The sequence below is a fragment of the Lissotriton helveticus genome, chromosome 10, assembly GCF_964261635.1.
Source record: "Lissotriton helveticus chromosome 10, aLisHel1.1, whole genome shotgun sequence".
Lineage (NCBI taxonomy): Eukaryota > Metazoa > Chordata > Amphibia > Caudata > Salamandridae > Lissotriton > Lissotriton helveticus.
The window spans coordinates 832,845,239-832,867,614 of NC_136071.1; the positions used below are offsets into that span (position 1 = coordinate 832,845,239).

The window sequence follows — 22,376 nt, forward strand, 5'->3', positions numbered from 1 at the left end:
TGTGACAGGCATGCAAAGCCATTTTAATGTTCAGAATATGAATTGCCTCCGGGTGGCTGCGGCTGGAAGGAGAAAGCCAACTGTGCTGGTATCAGAGAGCCTGATGGACACCATGCGGCTTCCAGTCTGGAAACTTCACCTCTTTTGACGTGTGATGTGCTCCTCATGGCACCGGCAGTACTGTCACTGAAAAATGGCACAATGGCCGCACGCCCCCCTCCTCAGCCATGCACTTTGCAACCCCCTGGTGCTGACCATCCTCAGCTTCCCTCGTCTGCTTAGTTACGGACAGCCATTTCTTAACAGAGGGAAAAGTGGGTAGATAGGCCGCAGCTGCTCCCCCCAGCACAGTTTCCATAATAACTTGACCTGAAAGACGAGGGCCTACACAAACGGTGTGATATGTATTATCCCTGTAAAAAATGTCTCAATGTGTTATGGCCTTTGTGTATAGTGTACTGCCGCCTTTCTTGCTGCTCCATCCTTTGGAGACCCCCTTCCCGCTTTCTATTCATATTTTAAATATATAGGAAATGATATGATCGCTGTGCTGTGTAAAATGATGTGCCTACTTGGCATACGTGGCACTTTTGTTCATAGCTTTTCAGTAACGGGTTGGCTTTATCTTTCAGATTATTTATGAACCGGAATATGACCTAGAAAAAGATTTAATGCTGGACGAAAATAAAAAATTCAAAGAGAAAATTAAAATCATGATGAATAGCATTGTGGGCCTGGAAGACCAACTGGCAAAGAAAAGAAAGGAAATCCGTGCATTAGGTAAATGTTTGTATGTCTGTGCATAGCTAAATGAATTGTGGGTAGAACTTTATTCACGCAATATGCTACTGCGATGTTATACTCTGAATATAGGGCTGCAAAAACAAGCGATTTATTTTTTCATTTCTTATTTGTTTACAAATACGCGACGAATAGAAACAACATTAACACTTTAAAACTGTCGAAGATTCATTACTCCTTTAGAGCAGTGAAAAATATTTATTGACAAACAACTCTCTGGTGATATGTGGAAAAGTGACATGTTTGGTCAAAGTCAAAGTCAAAAAGGCTTTATTTCGATAAAAAGAAATTATCATAAAAGCAGCACAAAAACACAATACACAATAATTTTAAAAAGTCAGTAAACCACATATAAATACTTTTCAGATTTGACTAGCAGTTCATAAAAAGAGTAACTTTTCTAAAAATGAATTAAACAATTAGTTTTAGCCTTTTGAGACGAATGGACCAAGCCCATGATAAAAATTTGGCTAAAACACAAGCATAGGTAGGGCGGCTGTCAGACATTAAAATCCTGATTGCTGTCACATGACTGTTAGTACCTAGCTGCCGACATAAATTTTTAAGCCAGACCCTCCTTGGAATTGCATACTCTGTGCATTCAAACAAGAAATGCGCCATTGTCTCTGATTTTTTTAAGCACGCAGGGCAGAGCTCAGTGGTTTGCGCATATGATTTCCAGCCTGAGGTAAAGGAATAAAGGGGAAGGGTTCCTGCTCTAAATTTAAAATATAGAGCCCTATCAAAGGGTTTTTCTATAATGTCAAGATACACTTCCCGTTTTGGTTGGTCTTTAAATTTCAAGAAGTCCTCGCTGAGTCTACCAATGATGGTACTGGTATTTCTTTTTGTGGAAATCCAGTCCCAGTAAAGTTTCTTCAGCGTAAACTTCGGCGGAGAAGATCTATTTGTCCACGCTTCATTAAGGCCCAAATTGGCCAGCAGCAGCTTCATGTCTCTTAACCATTTGATTTTATGCCACCCAGGTAGTGACATGATTTCTGCAAGGCCTTGGGCATATTTACTAAGTTCCTCCACACGCCACAACCGCGCCCATAACAAGAGTGGTTGAAATTTCGCAAGATCATCAATTTGGCGACATCCTAAATCCAACATTAACGGGACCGTGGGGGTACCCTGTGATAAAGACATGATCGCTCTACAAAATTTCTTCTCAGATCTTGGTAGAGCATCAGAGATTGATGACCCCCAGAGTTCGGCCCCATAAAGAGCAGAACTGACACCTTTGGCCGAGTAAATCTCTAGGACAGTAGCTATAGGTCTTATTTTACAGGAGCGTTGTTCTTTCAAAATAGCTCCTGTAATTCTCTTGTGGGTTAAAAGCATTTTGTCCAAGTGTGGTGTCCAGTCCATTTTATGGGAGAGGCGTATCCCAAGATAGTCAAAGACTTCAACCCTTTCCAGCGGTTCGGCATTCAGGATAGGAGGGCGAACTGGTTTTTTAGGAGGATTCAGTACCAAGAATTTTGTCTTACTTGTGTTGATTGTCAGGCCGCGATCTGCACAGAAAGATTGGAAGTTATGAAGGAGTCTTTGGAGTCCAATTGGGGTCTTAGATATTAAAAGCGTATCATCCGCGAAGAGTAGGGTTGGTATACGCTCACCAGCCAGGGATGGTTCATCTGAAGGTTGTTTTCGAAGATGCTCAACCACCCCGTTGATATAAAGAGAAAAGAGGGTGGGAGCCAGAACACATCCCTGGCGCACACCTCTCTCTACCGGGATACTATCAGTTTTTTCCCCCTCTGGTCCCCACCTAATCTGGGCAAAGCTGTTTTCGTGCAGCCTAACAAGCAACACAAGCAAGTAATGAGGTAGCCCCATATCGGCCAGTACAGTCCATAAGGTCTCCCTGGGTACAAGGTCAAAGGCAGTCTTTAAATCGATAAACGCGAGATAAAGACTGCCCTTGCCTATGACCACAACCTTCCAGTAGACCATCATGAGCCTAAAAGCTTGCTCGATTGTCCCAGTTCCTACTCTAAAGCCCGCCTGGTAGTCTGTAAGGATTTTGTTTTCATCTACCCAATTTAAGATTCTTAACAGTAGAACCTTACCAACTACTTTTTGGCTAACGTCCAACAGGCTAATGGGCCTATAGTTTGACGGGTCATCCCTAAGGCCCTTTTTATAAATAGGGACCACCTCCGCCCCTTTCCACGAGGAGGGGACAGGGGCGCCCCTACATATAGCAACAAGTAGGGAATGGATGAGTTTTCCCCACTTTAAGGTATCAGATTTTAGCAAATCACCAGGTATACCATCTGGGCCAGCCGCTTTCTGTGGAATGATGGTGCCTATTGCATATTCAACCTCCTTGATAGTAAAATCAAAGTCACTAGGCTGAATATTCTAAGTTAGAGGGAGCAATGTTGTGCCCAAAACCCCCCCTTGGGAAACACTCGACAGTGATTGATCAACTTGGCGGGTATATAACTTAGAAAAATGTTTAACCCATGCCTGACTGGGAATGTTGCACGTTATCAAATCTCTGTCGGGCCTATTGCGAGCTCTAATTGCATCCCAAAAACATTTAGAGTCCTTCTTAAGACTAGCTTCTTTTAGAGTAAGCCAGTAGGCCTCCTCCCACTCCCTTTTAGCTAGGCCCAGTATCCTCTTATATTCCTTCCTGGCTAGCTGTATTTGAGGTTGGGATTTGCCTTTAACGGCTTCTATTAGTCGGGACTTGGCTTTCCTACAGGCTCCTGTAAACCAAACACACATTCCCTTGGATCTGGTCTGAGGCCTAATCCTTCCTGCGTTACCCTTGGCCCAGAAGGCTTCCCCTATAGACTTAACCGTAGCTTCAAAAATAGATGTTACTCTATCTGTTGCCACAGTTAAATCAATAGAACCAAGTTCAGTTTGTGAGGCCACAAGAACCGCCTCTATGTTACCAAGTTTGTCAGGGTTATTAACAATTTTATCCCACTTTAGGCGCCTCCCACAAGAGGATACAGTGACCTTATGCAAGCTTTTCGAGGGTGCTGGCAGTGCTGCATTAGACCAGGGATTCTTAATGGTTAAAGAAAGCGAGTTGTGGTCGCTCTCGACAGTCGGTATGACTGTCATATCATCAACCCAATTCCAGGACCCCAAGTCCAATAGGATATAGTCAATCCTTGAGGTATGACCAACCCTATTGAACGTCGGGGCACCCATCCGATCAGAAGATGTACGGCCATTTACGGCTCTAAGTCCAAACTCTAAGGTCAGTGCATTTAACTGCACTGCACTGCGAGTCCAGCGTCTAATCGGGGGGATGGAGAGTGAGGGAATGCCCCATCTACTGTCTTCTTCACCCAGGTCAGGGATACCGTCTAGAGGAAGCGGCTCATAGGTGCAGTTGAAATCACCTGCTACTAGGGTATGATCAGTTTCTCTGCAATCCCTAAGCTGGCCCTCAAGGTCCGATATTACGGTTGAGGTGCTCCCATTTTTTATGCCTCTAACATAAACATTGTAGAGAGCTAGAGACAAAGCTTTGCATGAATTACATAAAACAATCCCCAGAATATCTGGGTTGTTTGTCTGTTTAGATGTTATTCTACAATTTAGGGAAATGCTTACCCAAATAATGAGGCCCCCCGATGGGCGCCCCCTCCCATTGGTGGGTTTTACAGCTGGAATAAAAAAAGTGACAAACCCAACCCGGTGGAGTGGTTCTACACTCCAGGTCTCCTGAAACATACAGATCTTATGCGCTTCAACCAGGTCGCTCCACTCAGGTAGGTATAGTTTCCTTTGGATACCTGCAAGATTCCAGCTAAGGATTTTTATTTTCTCCTTGCTGGTTTCTCCTCTATTATCAACAGTATCTCCAGGACTAAGGGATTCTATGCATTCTTTCTGGAGACCGGAGGATGGTGACTTAGTCAAGCTATTAGTTATCACAGTTGGAGAATTAGGGCATGATGGATATAACTTGGCATCTAAATCCTCCTCCTCACCCCTATTGATGGAAAGATACATTGGGAGAGCTTCGTTAGGACTAAGTCAATCCACCTCTTCCAGCGCACTGAACCTATTCCAGTGGGCAAACTGGGATACAAAAGGATCAAAAGGAGGAGGTGGACCTTGCCATGAGTGCTGCCACTGATGAGCAGTGTGATGCGGAGCATGTGTGTACCCTCTGTTTACTGGGAAAGTAAATTGAGGGGGAAATTGTCTTGGGGGCATGGGAAGAAAATAGGTCAAAGGAAGAGGGTGTATTTGGGAAGCCGGCCCGCTATTAGGTGAGTTGCAAATGTAGTTCAGTACCTCTGTATTCCTAAAATTAATGGTTATGACATCGCCTGCTATAGACTTGGTGTTTCTGCCTACCCAGTCCCCTCTTCTAACTGCGTGTATTTCGCCACATAAATTATTAGGCAGAGGTTTGTGCATGTCAAGCCACTGGGCACATTTATTTTTCAATTCGGCCAGAGTTTCTCTTTTCCCCTCCTTTAGTGGTGGCACCCCCGTCAGTACAACCACAAAATGTGAAACTTCAGGCGGCAAATTAATTGACTTAAAGCGAGGCGGTCTAGGCTTAGGATCATCAGGCTTGTTCAAAGAAATAGCTGGTGTCATAGCAGTGGCTAGATTTTTATGCCCATTGACAGGTTGGTTGGGCACTCTTTTGGAACCATCAGGTGATTTGGGCTTAGTAGTAGAGGCTGCACCTCTAGAAGTTGATGGGGGTGCAGGAACCTTTCTCTCCGGATGGGCCAAAAGGTGCGTTACTGCTTCTAAATTGTCCGGTATAGTTTTAGCATTTGTATTAAGGACTTTTGGTGGGTTGCTATTAGTAGGATTCGTCAAAGATGGTTCTTTAACATTCCCTTGTGGGAAAGTTGATACGTTTCCACTTGCCTTATTAGACCATTTGGTATTAATGAAAGATGTTAGTCTGTCAATTTTGGACATAAGGGGCTTGATTTGGGCCGATATTGAGGCTTCAAGATCAGATTTTAAATCTGCTACCATATTTTCGACCCAACATGGTATGCCTGATGTTGAGTTAGGAACTGATGACACAAGATTATGATTCCTGGTGTTGGTTTTGGATTTTTTCTTGGTCTTAGACATATTCCTAAGTTCTGACGTTACGCGACTCCGTCCTTTCCCTGAATCCCGAGGACACCTCCCTGTGGCAGGAGCTGGCCTTTCAGGTGTTTGACAAGCTTCAAGGTCTGGAGTGGCCTCTAGATCAACAAATGATGAATCAGACTCCAGCTGTGAGACTGATAGATCTACTAAGTTCGGTACAGTGAGTGTACCAGCAGCAGGTTGAGGCAACGGAAGAGAACGATTACTTACAATTTGCTGGGGAGGCGAGCTTACAGTTGATAAAGGGCCCAAAGACGAGCGTTTGGCGTTCATAAGGTCCAATGACACTCTTCGCTCCAATAGAGAGATACTTTGATCAATTGTCTCATTAACTCGAGATATGAATTGGTCAATAGGCCCAGTAATTTGTGCCACAGCCAGCGCAGATTTGGTTTTGCTTCTGGTTCTTCCAGGCATTACGGACATATGCACAGACTTATGAGTTAGCTGAAAGGGCGGTGCAGAAGAGCCAATGAGGATGGCCCGGTCCGGTCTCTGCCGGTCACTAACGGGCAACAACGGGCCCGCCCTTGGCCCGGGCTTCGCCCCGGGCTGCGACCCGCGCGCGTCCCGCGATGCGCGTTACAGATCTTGCTTAAATCACTAAGGGATAAAAGGGGGCGGGGCACTGGGAGGGGGCGCGGCGCCCACGGGAAGAGGAAACAGCTGATGTTGATGACGCTGTACCTCGCAGTCCCGGGGCCGCGCCTCTCACCTCCTCTGCGGCCTCGCGTCTCCCTCCTCTGGATACGATGGGTTTTTAAATGTAGAGAACTCCTGTTGTAAAAGCAGGTCAGGGCTCAGGAACGCTGGCAAAAACCTCTGCGGCGAGCGGCACCCGCGAAGCGGGGGCCGCAAGAGGTTAAATACACCTTGTTGGGGGCGGGGCACTGGGAGGGGGCGCGGCGCCCACGGGAAGAGGAAACAGCTGATGTTGATGACGCTGTACCTCGCAGTCCCGGGGCCGCGCCTCTCACCTCCTCTGCGGCCTCGCGTCTCCCTCCTCTGGATACGATGGGTTTTTAAATGTAGAGAACTCCTGTTGTAAAAGCAGGTCAGGGCTCAGGAACGCTGGCAAAAACCTCTGCGGCGAGCGGCATGTTTGGTCTATTTTCGGGGCTTGTTTTAAAATGTCCTCCCATGCACTGCGAACAATAATAGAAGAAGGCAGATGCTCACAAAAATTTGAGGTCTTGTGAATATTAAATATAGCGATATTACATTTGTCTTTTAACAGCTACATTTAAAATGGTCTTTGTATTTTCTATGTTTTTGGTTTTATTTCAACGCTCTTCTTTCTGGGTAGCAGTGCTTTGTGGTTTTGAGAGAAACACTATTTGGACTTTTCTGCAGCCTATCTTTTTGGTCTTTTACGTGTCTGTTGATCATCATTAACTTTCACTGCAGGTTACTATTTCTTTATTGTATGATTAGCTAAAATATTCTAAAATATTTTGACCACCGGAAAGCAATATATTAAAATACAATTAAGCCGAAAATAGTGCATGGTCAAATAATTAAAAAAAATATACAATCCTCTAAAATAGAAAAATGCTTCATGTTGAACTCCACCATTGTTTGCTAGCAACATTCATTTCAACCTTGTAATTCCTGAGTTTACTGTAAATTGCATAATTATTTGTAAGATACAGTCCCTAATATTAGCGGTGTGTTTATAGATAATAAAGTGCTAGTGCGAGGAATAAAGTGTAAGCAAAGTATCTAGCAGAATTAATACCACTCCGGGATCCGAGGGTAAATATAATATACTTATTGAAAATCCAAGCATCACCCATTCCATGCATAGTAGCCTAACAGCTGGCATCATCATTCGGCAACCTTTGAATCATCTCTCATCTCTGCTCAGAAAAGCACCGCCTGCCGCAATGCCAGAAATGCAAGTAGTGCATTTGACAGTACAACGTGACAGGCACAGCGCGGTGCCAGCCACGTTGTAATGTCAAATGCAGGGGGTACCATAGGTACCCCCCATGTGCACCCCCTACCCACCAGACTCCCTGAGGGCCCACTACAGGCCCCCAATGCTGAGAACCGCAAGCCTTTCGGAAAGGCATGTCCCTGCATGTATGCTAATATGGGTGGCGGTGTCTACCAGACACCGCCACTATATTAACAGCTTTTCCGCCTGGGCGACTCCTCGACCGGGCAGAAAACCAGTGGATGGTCTTTCCGTCCGCCGTGGTTCCCCGCCATGGTAATGTGGCAGGGAAAATTTACATGTGGGCGGGGGAATATGTCGGGCAGATCGCCACTGCCATACGGGCAGTGGCAATCCGCCCGACATACTAATGGGGCCCCAAATTCCTTGCATCCTTGCAGGTGTGAATCCCATGCACATAATCCATAGGGGCTTATTTATGATAAACTAATGCAGTGCAGTGCCGCAAGTTAATTTGCTGCGCCACTCTGCGTTAGTTTCAAGGCACAGGGTAGCAACATATTTACAGCAACAAGTTGCATCTCTGTGCCTTTCCCTGCGCTGGTGCACAAACTGCTGCCACAGTGCAAGGATATCTGAGTCGTGGGGAGATTGTTTTTGTGCAGGAAGGGGCACAAAACATTTCTCCTTGTTGCACCTCGCTACTACACCTGTAGCATTCTGACAGATTTCCAGGTTTACGATCGCTTGTAAATCTGGAAATGCTTCAGTGGACATGGGTGTTGCGTGGGAACACCCACAGCAAAACCCATGTCACGCCCCTAACACGCAATGTGTTGCGTGAAATGGGGCGATATTTATGAGCACACTTAAAGCTACGGAGGGTGTCTTTACGTGTGCTTGTAAATTTCATGCAGCACGTTACACCGCCGGTGCGTCACGCAATGTGCTCATATATAATCCCCTGAGGTTTTAACAAAGTACATGGTAATTGCAAAAGTACCAATGGGTAAGGGGATTATAGAAAGCTTTGATCAAATATACCAAAACATTCTAGGTGTACAAATGGGTGAAACCACTAGATATACTCTACATAAGGATCAATTATTATGAAAAATATATATGATTTTATTTATTCATTTTTGTATCTCAATTTTTTATATATATATATTTCTTAAATTCATTTCTTAAATTCCTTTTCAGTTCAAGATAGTGACAATACAAATCAATATGAAGTGAAAGATAAAAAATGTGCATATCTAGAGATAGAAAGTAAGATAAAATAGATCATTAAATTCACAAAGCAATCCAACAACTTAATCAAATGGAGTTTAAAATACGGTCGATATGTAGTTGATAGGGGCAATGCGGTAGATGTAAACACTACGCGCGTTTCGGCAAGGCTGCCTTCATCAGGGGACCGTCTATTGCAATACAACTATATGAGACACACAATAACATGGTGGTTACACTTTTATAGTATATACCTCTGCACCTAGAATATTGATCAACAATTTAAGTCTAAACACTTTATATAGCTAAACGGCTAATTTCAATTTAAACCTAAAAACATGAGTTTATCTCAAATAGTACAATTCATTATATATCTTTTACATTTGAAAAAAGACATCATACCTAAACCTTATAATAACAATTTCAAAAAGAAGAACACTTCATCGAAAAAGAACAGAAAAAGGGACATAAATATATACATACAATAATGCTATTCTTCTACACAAAAATTATTTATAAAAAAGGGGGTACCGAATATAATGAAGATCATGTCGGATAGAAAAAAAGAGGAAAAAAGAAAAAAAAGAGGAAAAGGAGACATAGAAGGAAAGATAAATAGAAGGCCCAACACTTAATATAGTTATACATGAAGATGATTTTTGAATAATATACTTGACAGTTTTTTATTTATTTTATAACCATCTTAGATTTAACGTAACTTTGGTGAACCCCTTCAGGAAAGAACTAGTGATCTAGTATGTTCAGGATGTAAGTTATAAGTAAATACAAGAATAGAAATATAGGTATAAAAACTGTACTAAAGTTTGTATATTATAGAATGTAACTTACTTTTATAAATGGGACCTCAGTCATCTGGATTGGCACTAGCAAAATATCTAATTTCATAATTGAAATGCCCCAGCCCTCGAAGATGGATCTTTTGGACAAGATCTCTGCTGCTATTGGGAAACGCTTTAACATTAGTATAGCGGATTCTCTTCCATTCTTGCTCATTGCCAGGAGTTTAAATTCGACCCCAATATGTCTTCCATAGTTACCCCTAGTAATGTTTGGATGTTTTTAAAAGGATGCAACACGTGTGATCTATTTAACATGTCATGTTATCCCTCTGTTGCATATTGCGGGGTGACTATTTTGGCATTAAAGTTGACTTTAATATTGCCATCCATGGGTTTTACAGGCATTGCGCTTCCTGTAAATTTTGTGACACAATTATGGTTACGGGTTGGCTTTTTCAATTCCTAGAAAAGAATCAAGATTTGTGGTCTGTTCAACCCCAGGCTTAGATTGAGACAGAGTACGTGATTCTGAAGCACCCTGTGCAGCTCTTTCAGGAAGTACTGATGCTGACTTGCTTATGGGTCCAGAATGTTGTGTCAATATTAAATGCTAATTAAAATGCTCATCACCTTTCCTAGCTGCCGCCTTCCCCTTAAAAATTGGGTACATGATAACTGGACTATTGTCAGCTGAGTTTGCACAGTTTTACTTCTCTCTGTTTCATGAGTTTAGCAACTGTTGGTTGGTGTCATTGTTTTTTTCTTTTTTTATCTAATATTTGCTCTTTTTTAAAGTTCTCTAGCCCATTGTTTATTCTCACTTTTTTCTGCTCCTTGCCTAGTCAACACGGGTTTTGGGGTTTTATTTTTAGTGCAGCAAAATGAGATATTTTCAGTGCTTGCCAAAGGGTGGACTTTTGAATCTGCCCTGAGGGTGCCATCCCAGGGCGGGAGGGGGAACATCCTTTACCACAAAACTTTTACAACGCAGTACCTTTACCACGCAGGTATTACAACGCAAGTAGTTACAACGACTTGCGCTGGGGGGCGCTGTAGGATAGGAAATAGTTTAATTTACTATCAAAAACCTTCCCTACTATCCACGGGGACTGGAGTTGGAATAGTAAATTAAAGTATTCCACTATCCAGCACCCCCAACGCAAGTCGTTGTAATGACTTGAGTTGTAAAACCTGCGTGGTAAAGGCATGCGTGGTAAAAGCATGCGTTGTAACGACATACATCCGGGCGTAGTGCTTTGGCAAATAATTCCTCATCATGGCCAGACAATTGAATTAAGACTATGACAAGAGTATGCAGTTCCTCAAGGGAGAAGAGTTGGTCGTAAGTTGAGGAATCAGAAAGGGGAATCTGATTACTCAGGAGCAAGAGCCGGCAAACACCCAGATTGGTGCCGTGCTTTATCACAGGCAGCTCGTCATTGGACCAGCACGGCTATGCCTAACAGGCCCCGAGAGGGGCTCTTTGCAGGAGGTCTTCTGTTTTTTGCCGTGTTTGAAGTGTGGATGTAGGTGCTCTTGGTAGAGATTGGTACAAGTGTAGGTTCTTACTGCTACATTCCTGATATGTGAGACGTTCTATTGGACTTCTGGCAAAGAATCCCCTTGAGGGGTCCGTTGGGCATAGCAGTGCGTGCCGAATGTAAATGTAAATGTAGTTGAGCTTATATAGCGCACAGCTACCCGCAGTGGGTTTCCCGGCGCTTGCTTAGGGAACCCTTCCTGGTATTCCCCTGTGAGATAGCAGGGTATCCACAAGGTGAAAGTCAGGCATCCCGCCGCGAGGGGCCGTTGTGGAGATTAAGCAAGCTATTGCCCAGAGTCGCAGAGTGTGAACCCGTGAGTCGAGGAGGCACCGGGGCGAGAATTATCGAGTCCGTGGAATTTTTAGCCCAAGACCCCGCTGAGGCGGGGAATTGAACCCTGGTCCAGGACCGATCTCAGCTTCCGGGTCTGCTGCCTCTAACCCCTGAGCCACACTTCTCCACATGAATGAGGAGCTGTCCTATGATGAAGCATGACACCCATCTGGGTGTGTGAGGGCTCTTGCTCCTGAGCAATCAGATCTCCCAATCTGACTCCTCAGCTTACCACCGAGCCTTCTTCCTTGAGGAACTGCATACTCTTTTTATAGTCTTAGACTCATTTGGTGCATGTACGCTGGACCTAGATGTACTTGTCCCTCTCTTTGTGTATTGATCCATGTACGACAAATTAGCCGTGGGGAACTCTCTACCTCTGATCGAAGCATCAAAATTGTGCTTCGCTACTTGTGTGATATTACACACCAGTACATACCCATCCCTTCTCTTACCACTTAGTGTGAAACTTAGGCTTACCTTCAATTTTATAATCTGGTATACACACAAATACTCTCACCATAGATGGCAACCAAGGTTTGAGTTTTGGAGATTATATGGTGTCTGAGATCTTGAAAACTCCCTCTCTAATAGGGGCAGGCAATACCATCCCTACAGACAGCCAAAATGAGTATTGGAATTCCTAACAGCCATGAAAAAACAACTAGTCAAAATACTGCTCCATGGATCTATAATGACTGAGTATCTCAGGGCTAATATCTCCCCCAATTGGTTGGTACTTTCCAACACCCCATGCTCTTTCTAGAAGATGTTATTTTCAAACTTGAATGGTCCCAAGTGGCCACGAAATGTACCAGAGATTGTCTTGTCCTGATTAATAATATGGCACAATGCCTCGCTGAGACTTTTGTAATCAGGATCAATATAGCAAAGAATGCTTTGAAGGCAGGCATTTTGAGTTCCACCTGTCTAAACTTGCTGAAATCAGTAACGAGATAACAGAAAACAAAGATAACTTGATAAAATAAAAAATCTCAAAACTTCAAAAGGACATTAAGAAACTCGACAAAGAGAAGATATACCCTTATCTTAGAGAGGACTTTCCAATAATAGGGGATGATACTTTGTAGTGTAGTTCCTATTATCCCAATAGGCTCTGCGCATTGGAATACTATCTTCAATAGTATAGACCTAGGGCAGAGGTTAACTAGGTCTTCTACCGACGATATAAGACTTAAAGTTTTGTGTTTGCCAGCTAGCTCAGAGTTCACTAGAAACTTTCTCGAATAGGCAAGGAGGATTTTAACCTCCCTGGATAGACAAGAAGGGATTTAGTTTCTGACAACCATAGAACATGACAACTTTGCTCTCCCCTAATCAAGAGTGTATCTCTAGAGTCGTGTGAAAACAATAGACAACTTATTTTACTCAGTCAGTACGTGCATTCTTAGTTTCACCAGTTTGTAGAGAAATAAGAGATGGGCGTGGTTCAATAAAAGATGTTATTTATTGATCAGTCTCTTTTCTCATACAAGAGAAATGAATCGCTATTATTGCAATACTTGTAGTTAAGTAAAGTGCATACAGTAGAGACAGAATTATAAAATAATACTGTAAAAGCATTGATATGGTTTCTGAGCCATATGATACTTTAAAATGGATAAAATAGATACATACATATATACATTTGACTAATCATACTCAACTGGTGCTTCTAACCACGCCTACCCCAGTGTACCTGACCTAAGCCTAATACGTGGGCGGGAGTAGATAAGTAGCAGTTTAAGTTAAGTTGTTTTGCCAAGGGACTGATTCGAGAATTCTCTGCAAGGGGTTATTCAGTTCTGTACCTGAGATCTAGAATGATGGAGGGCTGGTATCTCTTATCCCAGGTCTTGATATTCCAGCTGCCTGCGAGGGCTGCTTGGAAGCACCGGAGCTGGATTTCTCGGCAGGAGAAAGGCAGCGTCTCGTTCTTAGCGCGTCAGGAAGGCGGGGCAGCGTCTGTGGGCTTCGCTCTCTGCTGGGCTCCTCAGCACGTCTCGCTGCTCCGATCTCGTCACCACCGCATGTGTTTGCTTAAGGCAATGTCGGTAATATTTATACCTGAAAGGTGCCGAGATTGACGTAAGGATGGACATATATATGTCAATAAGGATGTCATATGAACGGGCTCGTTCGCACATTCTTTTGCTGAAGTTCTCGGTGAAATCAAAACAATGGCTATGGGAATTTCCCAGGTCGCTGTAGGTTTGATTTGTTTTGAGAACTCCGTATGCCTTATCAGGGGCTGGAGGAATATCGCTTGTCTAATTAGATGGCATGCGTTATGACCTAATCAGATAACGCGCTTCTGTGCCGTGGTGTGGCTTAATCAGATAACGGTTTTTGCACCGTTGGATGGCTGCTAGTTAATTATTAACCAAACCAGGGTCAGGAATAGGGGAATCGATACAGTACCTATAGGAATACATCACACCCACTCCACGTAGACTATGTCCATATTTACAAATCTAGGCATAGTGAATATCAGTAGCGTTTGTGTATACCGTTCCACCCCAAAATACATTTATATGCATTCCGAAAATTGGATTTTATAAAATATACGAAACACAATCACATGTACTGTCACGTATACTATAAGCACAAGCAGTCTAATAATGCTAAACATATAACGCATACTTCTAAATTCAGCATGAATAAATGCAAAAACCACACATGAAATGGCTCTTAATACAGAAAAAAAAGTGCGAGACCATTTCATCACAATCATAAATTTATGTATAACAGTGCTAGCATAGCGAATGTCTTGTGACTACCTAAAAATAGAAATTTAGTTCTCTAAGAATAACGTCTACTTTAAGCAGAAGATAAGTGTCCCAAAAATCGTAAATATTTTTGAATTGGGAAAAAAGTTCTTGCAGTCTGAAAAAAAATTATGAGAATTTTTTTTTTCATATCGCTTTTCTTTAAAAAGTTGAAGGCCAAATTCAGCATGTAGGGAACTCCAAGTGCTAGTTTGCTCAAAGTTATTCCTGCTGCTCTGGTGAAAACATCATATCATTTAGACTGTTGAAAAAACTGTCAACAGCTTCTTGCGTAAATTCCACTAATTCGGAAAAGGTTGTTACCATGCATTCATGAGCCTGAGCATGATTGCCTCCATTGATGTTTGGATCAGCATAGCTGACTGAAGGTCGTACCTGATCGATGCTGCTTTCATCTTGTACTTCACTACCCCTCAATCGTAGTGGTGAAGACTCCACGAATGCCGTCATCAGGATTGGTAGCCGCTGGGGACAGCACAATGCATGAGCCGTTACCGGACCCAACAAGGTATCTGCGTCCATTGGCACATCCGATTGTAGTGCCAGACAGGTGTCTAACACGCATTCTTCGCCGCATAGCAAGCACCTTAATACAGGCATAACACAACTTTGCCACATTGGTCTAAATGAAAGAAACCAAGTCATGTTCAGGTCTCTGAGCCGGGATAGTCCAAGGATTTTAGTTACCCGGTCCCGGTAGCCAATGGCTAGGATCATTTCTTCCCTTGTCGCAGGTGTTTTGTCTGTGACATGGTTTGCCATAGCGAAATAACAGGATCAAAAATAGAATACCCGCTACTAGTCCTAAAAGGAGAGGAAGTCCGCCAAAAATGGAATGGACAAAGTCTGGAAAAATACCCAGGATGGCTTTGAATGGAGTTAAAGCACCCGAAAACACTGCTTTAAATACACTGGAGATACCAGTGGTATCAGAAATATTTAAGATTTCGTTCAGTATTTCTGCGAAATGTATGGGGGAATTAGTGGATAATAATGAATGAATCTCTTCTGTTGTCCTCTGCAACTTGGAGATCATACGTTTCTTTTGATGACGTGAGCCTGGTCGGCGTCTGTAGGAGCACAGTCTTCATTCTGCTTAAAGTATCTATTCGAATTGAAGCAATTTTCAAATCGGGCCATAACCTTGCCTCCCTGTCTGCAGACTCGCTGGGGAACAATACATGTTCACAGCACATGACCTTCCTAGTCACAGTTATGAGATAAGGTTTTCCGGGCAGCAAACTACAACATCTGCGATCTACTATTAGAATGTAACTCCCGTTCGAGAGTCTCCTAAAGAATGGTTCTATTCGTGTTGCAGGTGTGCCTAGCTGGTAACATGAAAGGTTATTTGAAGTCCCTTCACAGGCTCCATGCAAACTAATACCCTGACACAGAAGTGTACCGCTCAGTGATCTTGCACAATTATCGCCACTGAGAAACACTTTCTGGCCTTTATTGCTGACACATTCGTGTGTATAGGGCAAGTTCCATATTGACTTAATGTATCCTTTACCCAAACTTTCATACTGGCCTGCCTGTATATATTTTTGGCAGAATTGAAACTGGAAAGTAGTTATCGGAATATTTATTATTCCATGTATTATCCATTCAATGACAGGTCGTTCTGACATTGTCAATGGTAATCTCTCAAGTTTTTCAATGCTCAGAATTGTATAGTCAGCACCCTTCTGTGCCAAACTGATTTGTTTATCAGTGAGGTTAAAGATATTAAATAATGACGTTGTGTTGATTAAACGCCAATGTGTATAGGAATAACAGGAGAAAACCCATAGACCTCGTTGGGATGGGTGTATCGTGTAAGCAAGAACAATTCCCAACAGGATTTATGTAGAGACAGTTTCAAAAGTGTATGCAATATGCATTACAAAGGAGGAAGAGACAAGGAGTCAATTGATTTTTAGAGGAGGTGGTATAATTTACCAAGAAGCAAGGGAAAGGATCATTCATATGTCAATACAGTTTGAAACAGCACTGTACAGAGCGGATCTTGTGACAACCCAGTGACACTTGGTGCAAGGTGATATATACAATATGGTGATAGTGAATGTGCAAGTGCTTAAAAACAACAGCATTGGCGACGCATTAACCGAAGTATTTACATCAAATAATGGCTCCGAAAAACAAGTTATAATCACTCGAAACACAGTTATTTATACAGGAGCACAAGACGTGATATGCGTCGTAACATTCAAGCTGTACAGTTGACGGCGTTTCGATCCCCTTTAGTCGGGATCGTCATCAGGACAGGGTTGTCGATGGAAACAGTGAGTTATACCCAGGCGGGAGAGCGAGGGTATTTGAAGTCCGATTGGTCACTCAATGGTCGATCGCTGATAGAAGCTTTGACTTGAACAGCGGGCGGGACCTGCTGCGCCTGATTTAAGCAGGGCGGCAGAAGGCAAAAGGGGCTCTTCTGGTGGATGGGCTGCCGGCAGTGAATGCGGCATGTTTCTGCATTACTTGTGTTAAACCCTGAAAAGTATGAATATTTATCATAAAATGTTTTCGAGCTATCTTTTGGAGGAGTAGCACAATGTTCCCATTGGTTATAATTTAAAAAATTTCTAGGTTGAGCAGATTTATGTAGATAATGGTTACCATAATGGTTGTAGCAGAACATCTGATCATAATTAGACGAACCCTGCAAATAATCATGTTCTGTAAATTTAGCAGACATCACAAGATCAGACATCATATCATTAATACTTTCAAAGTCCCAATCATCCGCAAATGAGCTTGGTTTTACAAAGTCACTCAATGAGATCTTGAATTGGTGTGGATACTTCAGGATTTCAACCGGACCATGGATTTCATAATCAGTTTTGTCCCATGCTACACCGCCTGGTATAGGATTGGCTGTGAAGTTTACTGAAGAAAGTTCTCTCTTCTCGATGTGTGAAGATGTGTGTGGTTTAAGGACCAAGTTGATTTTCTGGCTTGCTGTGTCCATTTTAGCATATTTCCCTTCAATGAAATGTCCCAAACATAGTACTAAGATGAGCCAAAGAATGAGGATAAATGCACCGAACGCCACCCAAAATTCAATCCATGGAGAGATCAGATAGGTTTCTTTCAGCTGTTGAAAAAGTTCCTTAGCTTTGTCTTTAAAAGTTTTTGTTGATGGCTGTTTCTTTGCTTCACTCAGGTCTTCAGATGAATCATCGAAGTTGATGAAGTAGCCGGATGCTGTTCTGTCAATTGTTCCAATTGTTTTTGGATTTTGCTTTGTTTCATTAGCAAAGTCTGCAGTTACATCATCATAGGTTGTTGTTTCTTGATGAAAAGTTTTAATTTGGGTTTTTAGAGGTTCAAGTTCCATTGCTTTGTTGCATAGTCCTTGTTGATTCACTGTAGATTTTCCAAATGTGATCAGTCTTCCAGTTTGAGCCTCTGTATTCGTAGCAAACATTGGTGTTCTGCTACTTCTTGGGAGTCCACTTGGCCTACTGTTTGTTATCGGCCACATGATTGTGGTTTAACCAGGTCGATGGATACAACTCGTTCTCCTTTTTACCAGCAAGGGGCGGTAGTACTACTGATCTTGTCCCGTTGACAGACAAGACAGGAACTGCTTTTCTGTAAGAAGGCCCAAATTCCTTCTTTACCGTGATCTTCTCTCTGACTAGATCCCCGACTTTTGGAATCCAGACAGGCCTTGCTGGGACAGGTGGTTTCTCTTCAGTGGTTGTTGGCTGTTGTTTCAGTTTTATGTTGCTCAGGTCTTTTCTTGTTTCATTTAAGTCCTGTAAAATAGCCAAACGATCTTTGATATCAAAGCTTTTGTCTTTAACCACTGAAGTCTGACTATCAAGATCTTGGATCATCATTCTAGTCCCGAACAATAGTTCGTACGGACTGAACCCTTTCAGAGAATTCCTTGGCAGGTTATTTAGACTACGTTGGACACTTATTAGATGTTTGACCCACCCAGCACCCGAACCTAATACCTTTTCCGTTATAGATTGCTTTATGTCTTGGTTTTTTCTTTACACCATCCCGTATCCCTCAGGAAGGAAGTGAGAAGAGTCCCGCTATGCTATGCTCATTTGGCCATGCTTTCCCATAAGCTTGAAGGCTAAAAGGAATACATTAGTCAAAACGTAGCATGCTCCTAGCGTATATGCCATTATAGACTCGCAAATCCTTTTATAACAGTCCAGACGTCAGCCGAGCACTGGGGTCTACATTATAAGTGAAAATTTGTCTTTTTATGTTAATATAACGCTCTTTTTTTTTTTTCTTTTTCATGATGGGCGCTTTCTTATTGTTGTTGTTCATCTGGAGTGAAATGCCATGGCAATAGTCCTCCCCGCTCGCCACTGCGATCTCTATTGCAGTCTGGGCAGTTTTTTACAAAAATGTGATGATGCAGGCTCATGCCTGGCCACCAGTACACTGATTGTAATTCTTCCAGAGAATCTTTTAGCTTAAGGTGTCTGAGACCCTCACCCATATGTGCGTCTGCTATTAACAAGCCTCTCCTGTCCGTGTTTGGAATTACTCTATCCCCCACTCCAGGGATTCGAGCAAAAGGGACTGAGTTTGCATCGATTATGTATGTATAATTGAGTGGATAATTGATCGGTAGTGGTGAACAGTCGCCTTTTGATGACGTTTTCACCGCCAGCACAGTTTCACCGTCAATGTGTTTTACTGTACGCTTTTTTGTAGCTACGGAAGCCGGTTTAGTTGTTACCGCTGTGGCTGTCTCAGCCAATGAATTCCCTGCAACGTGAACGCCATCACGCTGATGACTCAGTGAATGTATCACGTGAGTTTTTGGTAGTTCTTTCTGTAAAAGAACTACTTGTTCCCAAAGCACTTTTTGCTTTATTGTTGCACCTGTGTCATCTTTATAACCGTTTTGAATCCATTTCTGTAAATCGTTATTGTATGATTTGACGCAGTAATACGAATCGCACACAATAAGTGTCGGGAATTCGCGATCGGCATTATCTAGCGCCATTTTTAACGCTATTATTTCAGTTTGTTGTTCTGAATTATTTTCCACTGAGTGTGTTTTTGTAAGTAGAGGTCTTAATTTACCTCCGCGCCACACGTCTTTTACAATTTCGCATGTCGCGTTGTAAGCCAGCTCTCCCCAAACTGAGGGTTGAGCATGCCCGTCTGTATGTATTACACAGGCGTACTGTCGTAAAGGCAGAATGTCGATTGGCAGAGGGTATTCTTTCTCATATTCTAGATATTTTAATTCTTTCATTTCCGGGTCAAAATAGTATTTTACTTTGTCTGTAGCAACAGAATTTACCCATTGTATCCATTCTGGATTTAGTGCAGTTGTCGGTAAATTACATGGTGTTGTTAATGCCTCAAAAGCTGATTCTGCTGTTCTGACTGTAACCTGTCTACCGTCTGCTTGGTATTTTTCTTTTTCTACAGCTGTTTGAACCGCATGAACAATGTTTTCCTTAATGCTGAACCTTTTTTCAGCTTCTGTGTACAAATGTGATTTGTATGCTATTGGTACCTTCTCTCCCTCATTAGAGGTCAGTATGTGAATCCGCATCTTCCTGGGATGACTCGAATCACAAGGTTGCGTGTGTTGTCACGTGTTTGTAATTTTGTTTTAATTAACATGTCTGTTTGTAAAGATCTCAAAATTTCTGTGTGTTTTTGAGTCCAATTGATTCTTTTAAAATCTGGTTTTATTAGATCATAAAGGGGTTTGACCCTTTCTGCATAATTTATAATATAAGTTCTTCCGAAATTCAGGAAGCCTAGAATTGATTGTAGGTTTTTTAGTGTTCTGGGTGCTTGGATTACAGCACATTTCTCTAGGAAATTGTCAGCCATGCTTTTGCCTTCACTTGATAGTTCATATCCTAAAAACAGGACTGTTAGATGGGCAATTCTTGACTTTTTAAAGTTAAATTTGTAACCCTCTGCTGCGAACCCAAGTATTATGGTGTTCACTCTCTTCAAGTGAGTATCCAAGTCATCGTCTGTTAGATAGATGTCGTCGACATAAGATAATGCCTCGTCATCATAAGTTTGTAGTAACTCTGTTACCCTCGCTGAGAATAACCCTGGGCTGTTCTTGAACCCCTGGGGCAAACGACAGAAATTCTTTTGCGTGCCATTTATTGAGAACGCCGTCAAATATCTGCTCTCTGGTGCTATATTTTGACAAAATAAACCATTAGAAATGTCTAAGGTTGTTTTGTATTTTTTGCGCACTATGTTATTCATTAGTGCAGCACTGTGCGAGTTTTGTACTGCAAATGTTTTGCAACATGAGTTAAGGTGTCTGTAGTCCAAAACAAGACGATATGAATTGTCTGGCTTGGAGACAGGAAACAAAGGGTTGTTCATTTGTGAGGTGCAGGTTTCAATCACCCCCTGGTATTCAAGTTGATCTAGGATTTCTTTTACCTGTTTTTTAGCTTCTTGCTTAATCGGGTACTGCCTCTGTGCAGTAGGTTGTGATTTTAACTGGATTTTGTGAGGAGGAGAGTCCTCATCCCATCCCACATGATTTTTATATAAGGCAGGGGCTTGAGCTACTGCCCACTTTCTTGCAAGTGTATATTTTTTATGAATTGGAATATGGTTTGAGAAGGCAGGCATAATTATTTCTTCGCCATGTGGGCACTCCCTGACAAACTCTGGAGGCCAGTCTTGTTCAGCTAGAAGGATGTCATAGCCCTTGGACAGATTATCCCAAAATAGTCCCCTTATTTTTCTAGTCTTATCCCCCTCTATACGCAATGTTATTTCATATATTTTATGAGGTTTGCTAACTCTGGTATCTGCAGTTTCCACCTGAATGTATTCATTCGTGTCCACTGTCTCCAGATGATTCATAAGGACTTTGCGAGCTATGCTCACTTCTGCTGCGCTGTCTAGCATTGTCTGAGCCCATTCTCCGTTTTTCAGCTGTGTCCTCAGTATTCTCGGCATTGTTGATTACTTTAATACTGGCTACCTTCTTTTTTGGAAATTGTAATGTTTTATTCAGATGAGCAGGTTTTTTGTCTTTGGACTTGACGTGCTCTTCCCTTTGTTCTGATCGTCCTCTTCTTTCCGATTTCTGCGAGGAAGTCTGAAAAGATTGAGAGGGACGTGTATCAATATCTTGATATCTATCAGGTTTCTTTATATTATCCCTATTTCTAAGGTTGTATTTTTTCACAGAGGGCTCCCGTTGGGGAGACTTGCGTCCTTGGTCGGGAGATCTTTCTCTCCGCCAAGGAGACCTTCCTCTGGACTGGAATCTTTTTTCTTTAGGATTGGATTGCTTATTTCCATCCCAGCTCTTTTTTTGAGTCTTTAAATTATTTTTTATAAATACTTTTTCAGGACTTTCAACTAGTTGGGGTTTCACTGGTATTCCACCCAAACTATCTCTTCCTAGTTCTTCATAGGATTTTTCTATGATTCTGGCAATTTCCGATGGTTGGTCTGTTATATTTGTCTCTTTTAACCTCTGGCGAATCGCCACATTTGCTGCTTCTCCCTTTATGTTGGCTAATAATATTGCAGAGACCTGCTTGAAGTCTTTCAGTAGTTTCATACCGAGAGTTAAAGCGGGTTCTGGACCGTATTCATCTTGAATCTGTTTTAGCACATCTGGTATTACTGACATGGATGGTACACCATGTGTTTTTGTGTAAATGGAAGCAAAGACTGTTCCCCAAGTGTCACAATCCTCCACATGTGGTGTGATTCCCATTGGAAGACAGATAGTCAGAATCCTATGTTTCTCAACAGGGGTGGTATCTGGAAACACCGCCTCTATTTGAGTTATTTTTTGTGCTAGCCAGAAAGGAATTTGTTCCTGTTTTGCGGGTACCTTACCTAGACAGGACTGTATGTTCTG

General features: G+C 42.4%; 1 protein-coding gene across 8 annotated transcripts in view; it reads left to right on the top strand.

Moving 5' to 3' along the window:
• Nucleotides 1-22,376, top strand: part of C10H10orf67 (chromosome 10 C10orf67 homolog) — a 2,166,521-nt gene that overhangs the window by 888,938 nt on the left and 1,255,207 nt on the right. For all 8 annotated transcript variants that reach the window (XM_078664370.1, XM_078664376.1, XM_078664375.1 and 5 more), the window contains one exon: nt 633-780. In XM_078664370.1, the coding sequence (XP_078520496.1) occupies nt 633-780 (148 nt within the window). The remainder of the gene's footprint in view (nt 1-632; nt 781-22,376) is intronic.